General features: G+C 33.6%; 1 protein-coding gene across 1 annotated transcript in view; it reads right to left on the bottom strand.

Moving 5' to 3' along the window:
• Positions 1-3293: 3293 nt before the first annotated feature.
• LOC137618493 (uncharacterized) overlaps positions 3294-12161 on the bottom strand; it is a 17641-nt gene continuing 8773 nt past the window's right edge. The window contains exons 4-8 of the mRNA XM_068348651.1: positions 8822-9056; positions 7716-7819; positions 6705-6848; positions 5327-5524; positions 3294-5003 (exon numbers count right to left, since the gene is read on the bottom strand). Of these exons, the coding sequence (XP_068204752.1) occupies positions 4533-5003; positions 5327-5524; positions 6705-6848; positions 7716-7819; positions 8822-9056 (1152 nt within the window). The 3' untranslated portion in view covers positions 3294-4532. The remainder of the gene's footprint in view (positions 5004-5326; positions 5525-6704; positions 6849-7715; positions 7820-8821; positions 9057-12161) is intronic.

Raw genomic sequence — 12161 nt, 5'->3', positions numbered from 1 at the left:
AAATCCACATTATAGATGCACTTTCAAAACAAGTTCCACAATTTTACTTACGCCCACATGCAAACATCTTAACTTTCACCACCGTCTCAAAATGAGATTCCTGGATCTAAAAGTTAGCCATTTCATATTTTGTTCCATTTTTTACAAAACCCCACTAACATTAGAACATACTACATATACAAAATAGGTAACAGACTTAATTGCTTAGTGGATTTGACAATGCAGACTACAATAGGATTTTCCAAATGAAGAATGAAATTATTTCACACTGCACGCCAGATGAAAAAAAAATGGCTATATACTGAACGGAGTTCGTTAATTATGTTACCGAAATAGAATGAATTCCACAAAATTTCGATGCAAGACAAACTCCGATGAGTTTTTCGAGATAGTTGTCACTAGTCGTATTAGAACTGAAGCGGAGGGGGCAAAAAAAAAAAAGAAAAAAACTGGCCGTATTACATCCGGGAACTTCGGGTGACCGCGGATACAGTTCTAAGGTTGAAAATACTTCAAAAGAGCATGCGCTGTTTCTTTGGGTTATAAACTATTGCCTTTACTATCCCTAATACTTGACAATCGCGATCCAAATCGGCAAGAAAAGTATTTGCCAATGACATTTATCGGAAATCAAATTCTGAAAATTATGGCAATGGCCCATTACAGTGATACACTAACCTGACCTTGAGTAGCTTCTCCAACCTATCTAATACTGCACTCTCCCTCGTCCTAAAGTTCATATTACCTTAGTATTTCTCACGGTTGAAGTACTATATGCAAGATAAGACCTTTAATCTATTCTTGTTCCTAGAAGCAAAACTTGATAAATTGCTTCTTAAAATCCATAGTAAACCAACTTGGTTTTAGAGAACACAATTTACGCGTAGGCTACCTAGGACTCTTGCGTACATTAATAGACAAGAGAAAAACCACAAAACCCAATACCAACCTTTACACTTTCCAGCGAGATCCGGCACAACCTTAAGAGATGCACACCCTTGGACACCTGAAGCCAAACAGAAGAACGAAATTTTGATGTTGAAATTCAAGTTCTGTCCATTGGTTAACAGCCAATCAGAAGCGCCATAGCCTTGCAGTTCTAACGAAGATGAGGACTGGGGCTCCTGATTGGCTGGCAAAAAATAAAGGTACCTCATCATATATAATTACCCAATTAGCAGTTTACTAAGTAACAAGACGCCAATAGATTTGAATGGTTTATTTTTTTTTTAATTAATGCAGGCATACAGTAAGCGAGATACATAGATCACTAATTAAAGATAACAAATAAACTTGAGAGAGAGAGAGAGAGAGAGAGAGAGAGAGAGAGAGAGAGAGAGAGACTTACATCAATCGACAACAGTATCAATGAATCTTTCCTTAACTCTGCAAGAATATTGTCTAGATTTATCGTAAAAAAAAAAAATGTCCAAAATCAAAAAGGAAAATACGATAAAAAAGAAAACCCTCAGTTAGAATAAAGTTAATCAACAAATTTTACAAACATTTATTGAAACTACAATTCATGGTTCACTTCGTATTTTTACCAAAATATGAACTCTTTCATAGCTACATAATCTCTATTAGATTGAGACAGACCAAAACAAGTGAAGAGGAAAATGTAAAGTACAATAGTCCCAAAGAGCAATATCAAATCATTAAAATGCATCTCCAGATTAATCATTATGGTATAAGGGTTTAACCTCCAACTACCCCATTCTTGATGTTCCTAGTTTTGGGGAACTATGGACCAGAATTATACATTTACTTATTTTTTACTTTACTTTATATACTTTATATACTTATATACTTTTATACAATCGCATATTTTCACCTATGTAAACTTTCACTTTTACCTTCAATATTATAATCTCACAACTAACCTTTCGATAATTTAGACAACAGATAGTCCACTATCAAAGTTCCAAGTATATACAAAAATAGCATACAAGTTCATATCTATATAAAACAGTAATAACAGAGATTGATAACTTGAGGTATTTGGGAAAATAAATTTCACTTCTCAAAGGTTTAGTTTGTTAAAAAATAAATGTTTCATTCTATAGTAAAAACGATCAGATGTAAAGGGGCCCATACACGTTAAAAAAAATCGTTCAAATTTTGCATCAAAATTTTGATATCAAATTTTTGATGCAAAATTTTGACGATTTTTTTAACGTGTATTTTAAGCTTAAGACAAAAACATTTCTATGCCCCCACTTTCTTACTTGACACACAACCCGAATCTTCATTACATTTGCAAATACGACTCCAAATTTAAACATAGCATAGAGCAATACATCATAATGTTCGAAACACTAACAATTAGGATCTGTGCAAGTATTAAATTCATCAGTAAATCCTGCTTTACTCAAACAGCGATTACCACCGTCAGAATTGATTCCCACTGCATTCCTATGGCAACTATTTAAAATACCATCAATGGCTCAACATATTACTGCAATTTTCTTTTATCCTGATAACACAAACTATAAACACTTCATGTTCTGGATATATCCAAAAGATCCATAGTTCAACTTGGGCTTATAGCATCCGGCTTTTCCAACTAGGGTAGTAGATAATAATAATAATAATAATAATAATAATAATAATAATAATAATAATAATAATAATAATAATAATAATAATAATAATAATAATTGACACCTTTGTACACTACTCCATCCTTATTTGTAAACTGCCCTCCAAGAGCAACCCCAAGCTTCCTTAATTATCAGCAAACCACAGCCCTCCGATCAACACAAAATAGCCGTGTCTAAAAACCTGGAAGTGCCACACACAGTAGGTCACATTTACTTGTCATTTCAGGTAAACCGGCATAAAGAATCCAGCCAAACAGACAAAAGTGAGGCTTAATGAATAAAAATAAATATGGAAAATTACAACATTCCTCCCCTCTAAATTTGCCTCGCATTGACATTCCACAATTCTGTATGACATTCACATCCACATTTTAACAGCCTTATGTAGGCTTATATACTGCAATTATTCTTGCATCTGGTGGACTTTAATATGAATAAGCCAACTCAACATCTTTTACTGTTTCCTCTTTCAATCTCTCAAAAACATTCTCTATTCTTCCATGCCATATTAAAACGGTAGTTTTCTTTCGACCACTTCATACAGTCATGGGTTTAGCCACGTCTAAACAATTAACTCATGGATTTCCTTCCAAATGCTATGAATCATTAAAATACTCTCAACTCTGTTACCCTCCTGGCCTTTGGGAACTTTCGCACTTTCTTAACAAATTTATCAGACTTTTACCGCATTCACTCCAAGTCGCAAAAGTTCCACCTTTTCAACAAACCACTCACAGTTGGATATTTTCAATTAATCCATCTTCCAATTTGGCATATACTCCTCAAATGGCTCATTAACATTATATCATCCAAATATGCATCAACATTCTATTTTGGAAACTCACTCAACACAACATTCACGACTTTTTGAAGGGCACCAGTTGTATTAGCTAATCCAAAAACACATGTTTTTAAACTGGTAGTGCCTTTTTGCTGTTGACCTTCTCTCTTCTGAAATCGGATTTTGGTAATAGCTACGCATTAAAGACTGTATCATGAATACTTTCACTCCATGCATTCTATACATACACTCAGATAAGATACACATTGGAAACTTATCTTTCATAGACACCCAATTAACTTTTCTATAATATATACATCCGGTTACCCCATATGCACAATCTGATTAACCTATGAACTCGCACTCAGCTCAATCTAAACCACTCTTTTGCTGGGGAGGCCACTGCTGTGGTTGAGCACCCTGGGGAGGCGTTGGGTGACCACTTGCCGGCTGACGTTCTGGCGAGTATCTATTCTACTGGAAATGAAACCTTTAAATCAATATTTATAACCTTAGTCATCGCTCGGATCTTATCTCTTATTTGTATACTTTCACCTCTTTTCTTTCAGTCAAAATATTTGTCAGTGTTCGGTGAATGAGTTATTGTATTAATACAATACTAATTTTTTTTTTTTTACGAAATTTTGTTACATCTTCAAGAAGACTATCATATGACAAAACCAGTTATAGACAATACCTTAGTGACTAAATATATTTCTTAAATTTTCCACACCACAGATAATGAAAGCTTTAGGCTAAAAAGTGTCCTGAAACATTGATAACCTTACATATTTACCTTGAAGAAATAGAGTACACAAACTAAAAAAATGTGGTATGTATGACTTACAATGAAAACTGACATTTACACAAGGGTGCAGGATTTTTTTTAAACGTAAAATCTAAAACAACCAAAAGAATAGTTGATCTAAAAAGAAAAGTAAACTATTATTTACTTTTCCATGTCTAAAATGAATTGATAGAACATAGTTGTCGATTATAATAAATTAATAAATATCGCTGAGTTGCAATCATCAATAGCTCTCAGCAATAGATGCTTTTCACTTGATCTTTTCATTTTTTTTCTATTTTCGTCCTGCACGTGTGCCCATTGTCGCACAGAAGTTAACTATTGTTAATAGATAGACTCTCTAGGAACAGATCTCGAACTTATCAAATTCGTCGATATACTCAGACCGTAACTTTTGAACAAAGTAAGCAAAGCCCCAAATGAAAGTGATATCAGCGGCCACTCCCAAAGTAAGGCACAACATGTTGATGGTTTTGGGTTGGATCTTGTAATGCCCCTGGAGGGTGTCTTTCGGATCCTTCCAAGCATTCCTTGTCATGATCACTTGGAAAACATTACCACTTTCTCCTTCTTGGCTAGTCTTAACACCTGCTGAATCCAAGGACATTTTCACCCTGCATCTTCCGATCTTATTCTTCAGAATTAGTTGGCCCTGATACCTGCGCTCCTGGTTCTCGGCTTTCTTCAGTCGATGTCGCTGGAGTTCTACACAGCAATGACCGACGAAGAACAAAAGAAATCGAAGGGTGAAGAAGAAGAACCAGAAGTCAATGGCTTTCGGTGAGGCTGATTTTGGTAGAATGGTTACAGTCTGGAAAATAAAACTGCATGTTAGCATCCCTTGCTTGTTTTGCAAGACAGGATTATCTCATGAAATGAAAGGATTTTACCATAAAACGTAGTTGTAGACTAAATTTCAAGAGCACCCAAAAATAATTCTGTTCCACAAAAAAACTGTCAGGCAAATATGCATGTGACCAAAACAGTTTGTGATAAAGATTTACTAATTTTCAAGATTATCACAGCAAATTTATGTTCTAAGAAAAAGTAGCTGCAAGTAGTGAGAGTTAACTTTGACCAGTCCAACCAAACCTCAAGTAAAATCAAAACCTGCAAAGCAATTGTGTCCCTAACCTGTGAAAACAAAGATGTCATGACGAGTAGCAGAGACAGTGCAGTGGTAGCCCTCTGGTTGAATTCTTCTGTCGAAAAGGCTAAGAAGGAGAGGTGGCCGAGAACTTCCAGCACTATGCAAGGGCCAAGCATCGTCATGAAAAATCCTTCGTTTCGTCTCCTGATCAACACTGCTAGCACAACTTCATTCCTGGTACCCTGTGATACGGTACAGCAAAGTTAATAGATGTAACTTCATTCCTGGTACCCTGTGGTACGGTACGCAAAGTTAATAGATGTAACTTCATTCCTAGTACCCTGTGATACGGTACACAAAGTTAATAGACGTAACTTCATTCCTGGTACCCTGTGATACGGTACACAATGTTAATAGACGTAACTTCATTCCTGGTACCCTGTGGTACGGTACACAAAATTAATAGATGTAACTTCATTCCTGGTACCATGTGGTACGGTACAGCAAAGTTAATATATCAACTTCATTCCTGGTACCCTGTGGTACGGTCAGCAAAGTTAATAAATGTAACTTCATTCCTGGTACCCTGTGGTACGGTACAGCAAGGTTGTAGCGACAAAAGGAACTAACGAGTTTGTGCAGGACTAACCAGGCAATGACGCTTCCACCAGGCCACCACAACGCCTACTTTTTGAGCCTATCCCAATAAGCTCATCGGCTTAAGAACCAATACCTATGCAAGGATATAGGCCTAATGCAAGTTTTCAAAAACTGTTGTCACTTTACAATCCATCACCTGTCATGGCCTTAATCATTTGACTCTCGGGGAGTCATCAATTATGAGGTTAGGTCGTCACAACTATTTAACTCAGTTACTAAGGACCTTGGCTAATATTAAGACACACTTAAAGATTCTAAAATCAAATTTCTTTAAATATTGTACAAGAAAATTGATTAAAAAAACATTTAATTTTCAAAACCACTATATTTTCTACAATAGAATTCAAGGTCTTGCACATTGGTGGGTCTAGAGAACCTTTTCCAGGTTCAGCGGTATCTATCAAGAGGGTAAATCTATTTTTCCTTTGAATTTTTACCTCTGCATGTATGTATGTATGTATGTATGTATGTATTGTATGTAAGCATGTTTAATTTGCTATTTTTTACAGTCGTGTATTTATATATATATATATATATATATATATATATATATATATATATATATATATATATATATATACATAAAGTTGTGTGTATATATATATATATATATATATATATATATATATATATATATATATATATATATATATATATATATATATATATATATATATATACATCCAAGACACAGTGCCTGCACTAATAGGTAAGCTATCAAATTCGTTCATCCATTACTCAAACGGCCAATAAAACACTCACCGACGAATTATCCAAATTGACCATGCAGCGTATAGGATCAACATGGTAAATTGGAAGGCTGAAATTTTTGCTAGAGACTTTCAGTGCTCGTCTGTCGATCTTCACATTTCTGTTTCCCCGGATACTAAATGGTATGACGCATAGCTAAATTAAAGAGAGAGAAAAAAGAATAATATTTTGTTGTATGGGATGTTACAAACCTTGACCTTTGACCTTAACATGTAATAATTGGCGTGGATTTTCATACACTCACATATGAACCAAGTTTGAAGTCTCTGTGACTACGATGTCCAACCTTATGCTTTTAGCTTGACCGTGACCTTGACCTTCCAAATTCAAATCATTTCTATCTTTTTACATAACAGTCAATCCCTGCAAGTTTCATTGCCCTACAATTAAAATAAAAGGCCAGGAAGCTGTTCACAAATTAACACACACACATAAACAAACACACACACAGGGACGAAGACATAATATCCTTCCAAGGTCGTTGTCGGAGGTCAAAATAGTGAGGGTTATGTAATATACAAAACTTACAATAGGTACAGTATTCTCATCAAAATTCTTAAAAATAATTAAGCAATACATAAGGAAAAGCTAGTACCATTATGCCAATCATCTATTAAAGAAACTTGGCCTTTTCATCATAAATTCAGAATTGAAATAAACATATGCCAAAATGTTTCCTCAAAGAATTGAAATAAACACGAGGCAAATGTTTCCTCAAAGAATTGAAATAAAAATGAGGCAAAATGTTTCCTCAAAGAATTGAAATAAACATAAGGCAAATGTTTCCTCAAAGAATTGAAATAAAAATGAGGCAAAATGTTTCCTCAAAGAATTGAAATAAACATGAGGCAAAATGTTTCCTAAATTCATCATTGATATAAAAATAAGGCAAATGGTACAGTTGGCTTCATTAATTCTGGCACACTCCATGGGAAGCTGAAGCGACATCGGTGTACTGGAACTAATGAAGCCAACTGTACCTCGAGTCATCGTTGTACTTACTTGGAGATCAAATGGAAATGCCTCGAAGTGAAATTCGCACTGAACTGAAATATCCACGACCTTGATTTCCCTGATGACGACGTCTTCTCCGGAAAACTCTTGAACTACGAAAACAAATGTTGAATTAGCTATTTCATGACTTTATTATTATTATTATTATTATTATTGTTGTTGTTGTTGTTGTTGTTGTTGTTGTTATTATCCTTTTTAATATTAGTATCATTATTATCATTATTATTATCATTATTAGTTAAGCTACAACCATAGTTGGAAAAGCAGGAGGCTATAAGCCCAAGGGCTCCACTGGGGAAATATAGCCCCATGGGGGAAAGGAAACAAGAAAATCAATAAACTATATGAGAAATAATGAACAATTAGAAATAAGCTTCATGAATTATAGAAGTAAAATCTATCTAGTCATTTAATTTCACTTTTATTGACAATCTTGTCATATTCTTTTTTTCTACTGTTCAGAAGAATAGGGGAATGTCTAAGCCTGTGGGTTTTCTGGCATATTTTTTCTCTTGGTCAAATAAATTGTGTTCTTAATTTATATTTCTGAATGGTCTTCTACTCATAGGTTGCAGTATTCTGGGTTTTTATTGATACACTCAAGATATATTCTATTACCCTTTCTGAGTGAGGATACCTTAACGTGGTGAAAGGGTTTGCGTATCTGATCAGCAAAACTGTACTAGTCAGAGCCACCCATACACCCATACTAGATTGGTTTGCTGTGAGCGATCAGACGAAAACCACTCACCATCACCAACCGCACTGGCCAGCTTGGTGATATAAACTGGCTAAACCCCAGGCATGAATTGACATGTCTGAGGCCTTTGTCCTGCAGTGGACTAGAAACGGTTGCATTTGTTGTTGCGGTTTTTATACTACGTTGGTTTGCTGTGCATAATCAGACGAAAATCTCCCACCGTCACCAACCCGCACTGGACAGTGTGTTGATGAAAACTGGCTAAACCCCAGGCATGAATTGATATGCCTGAAGCCTCTGTCCTGCAGTGAACTAGAAACGGAAGAATTTGTTGTTGATGTTGTTGTTGTTGTTGTTGTTTTACAGTCTATTAACAAAAAAATAAAAGAACTACCTTCATAGCTATCTCTTTGGGAGATGGTCCCTGGAGCTTGAGGAATAAGGTCCAGCGCCTCAACCCTGAAGTCACTCCCGATTTTGATGTTATCTTCAAAGGTTGCCGTCGGGAAATACAGTTGCGGATGCCATATAGACTTAAGGTGGTGTATTTCAAAAGGCACTGCGCCTTCTTCAAGGTTATAGAATGTCAGTCTTGAATCTCGCCAGCTAAAGGTAGTATGCAAGAACACCTGTATAAAGAAGTGGAATTCGATATTATTATTATTATTATTATTATTATTATTATTATTATTATTATTATTATTATTATTATTACAAGTTAAGCTATAACCCTAGTTGGAAACGCAAGATGCTATAAGCCCAAGGGCTCAAACAAGGTAAATAGCCCACTGAGGAGTGGAAACAAGGAAATAAATAATTTCCGAGAGAAGTCATGAACAATTAAAATAGAATATTTTAAGAACAGTACCAACATTGAAATATATTTTTTTCATATGTAAGCTATAAAAACTAAAAAAAAAAAAAAAAAAAGAAAGAGGAAGAGAAATAAGATAGAAGAGTGTGTCCGAGTGTACCCTCAAGCAAGGAACTTTACTCCAATACAGTGGAAGACCATGGTACAGAGGCTATGGCACTACCCAAGACTAGAGAACAATGGTTTGATTTGGGAGTGTCCTTCTCATAGAATAGCTGTTTACCATAGCTGTATAGTCTCTTCCACTCTTACCAAGAAGAAAGTAGCCACTGAACAATTACAATGCAGTGCAGTCCATGATTATTACCTCTGCCATCGATGTTGGAAGGAGGTTATGTTTTACCCCTTGTTTGTGTGTTTGTAATATGGGTGTTTGTGTGTGTTTGTGAACAGCTTCCTGGACACAATCGTAGAGTAATGAAACTTACAGGGATTAACTGTTATGTAAAAAGCTGAAAATTATTAAAATTTAGAAGGCCAAGGTCAAAATGTCAAGGTCATAGTCAAGCAAAATTTCCAATTCCCGTAACCACCCATAAGTTTTGACATTGTTGTCACAAGGGACTTCAACCTTGGCTTACATTTCAGTGTATGAAAACCCACGCAAATTAATCCAGGTTAAGGTAAAAAGTCAAGGTCAAAGTCGAGAAAAAGGTCGAAAAATATGCTTCCACGGTGGAGGCCTCAGCTCTACAGAGTGCCCTTCTAGTTAGATTAGTAATTGTACCCTCAGTGCAATATAAGGTCGAATTTGTCCTTGGTATCTTATGGATTCCCGTTCTAACGTTATGCTTTATCTATCTATCTATATATATATATATATATATATATATATATATATATATATATATATATATATATATATATATATATATATATATATATATATAAACTAACATTGTCTATGATCTCATTTCGTAAAGCTATATATCATTTCTCCTTTTAAGGCAGAAGAAAACTTACATTTAGCTCATCCATGCATTAAAAATTAATTTGAATTTATATCAGAAGATAAAAAAGCTTTGCTACTCAATTGGTAAAATCAAAATGATCGCTTGAATGTAGGCATACATCGCGTAAATCAAGAGTTATTTGAACTTTAAAATATAATCTGTGGTAATTTTAGAATATTAGCTTTTAAATCCGTTTCATTTAATATTTAATAAAGAACTATATGCTTTTGAGAAAACGTCGTACTGCAGAAAATAAGCATATTTTTCAAGAAAACACTGTATGTATATATATGTTTATATATATATACTGTATATATATATATATATATCTATATATATATATATATATATATATATATATATAGGTATATATATAAATATATAAATATATATATACATATACATATATAATATATATATATATATATATATATATATATATATATATGTGTGTGTGTGTGTGTGTATATATATATAGATAGATATATATATATATATATATATATATATATATATATATATATATATATATATATATGTGTGTGTGTGTGTGTGTGTGTGCCTGTCTGTCTGTATATATCCTCGCTCATCATAAAGTAATTTTCATATTATTTTGAAGTAACACAAAAAGAGGGAAGGTAGAAATTATTCTAATGATAATAAAAGGGATTTTTTTTTTTTTTTTTTTTTTTTTTTTGTAATACTCTTTATGTTCTTTCACAAATTCTCAAGGGGCGGTTTCGTAAAGCGTTGGCTTGTTTGATAGCAAAGTACGCTCAATATGAATGATGGCAATAAATATAAATAAGATATTAGAATACCTGATGTAGACGGTGTTCTTATCCTGTCCAGATAGTGTCGTACCTTGTAATTTTCCATGAATAGCTTTCAGGCTCTTGTATTTGCTGTTCTTTTTCTTTTATCTTAAAAAGCAGGCCCTATATTCTCTTTGTGCTAACACGGGTATTAATAACTACTCTAGTGACAATGAATTTACGAGTCCAAGGTATATTTTATCTATATTCAGTGTATGGAAGCATTTTCCTGATGCAACATAGAAGCATAAAAACATAATTGACTGACATACCGAGAAAATTGGTATATATATTAGTACAATCATAAATTACACAGCGAAGTAATGGTCTGAGTTTTTTTTTTTTTTGGGGGGGAGGGTTAAAGCCATTAATGTGGTAATGGATATTTACTTTAGAGGACAGTACTGTATATAAGTGAAAATGACTCAGATAAAACAACAATAAATTGTAGAGACAAATTCCAAGTATGATTCGTCTTGTTATATTCTTGAAAAAACTTATATTTTCGAATTTGTAAATTTTACGGGAAAATCGGTCACATATTCTATCTTATTTCTCTTCCTCTTTTTTTAGTTTATATATGAAAATATATCTAATGTTGTTACTGTTATTAAAATAGTTTATCTTAATAGTCTATTACTTCTCTCGTGGTCTATTTATTTCCTTATCTAATTTCCTCACTGGGCTATTTTTCCCTGTTGGAGCCCTTGGGCTTATAGCATCCTGCTTTCCCAACTAGGGTTGTAGCTTAGCTAATGATAAGGAAAACCTTTTAGTTATAAAAAACAATATTGAAAACATAACACATTTAAAGGTAAGTAGGCGTTATATAATTCATAAGTTATGCCATATAACAGTTTATCTTCTCTTTATTTATCATCTAACTCAATGAAATAATTGATGAGTTTTCTATTAGCTTAATGAACCATATCCATTTATACCTCATTTTATGTAGCAAAAAAACAATGCAATTAATTGTTAAACTAATTATATTCAGCATCATCATTATTATTATTATTATTATTATTATTATTATTATTATTATTATTATTATTATTAATTGCTAAGCTACAACCCTAGTTCGAAAAGTAG

This window comes from Palaemon carinicauda, chromosome 24 (assembly GCF_036898095.1).
Source record: "Palaemon carinicauda isolate YSFRI2023 chromosome 24, ASM3689809v2, whole genome shotgun sequence".
NCBI classification, from domain to species: Eukaryota; Metazoa; Arthropoda; class Malacostraca; order Decapoda; family Palaemonidae; genus Palaemon; species Palaemon carinicauda.
Note: the sequence above shows the minus strand (reverse complement) of the source record. Positions and strands in the feature narration are given on the sequence as shown.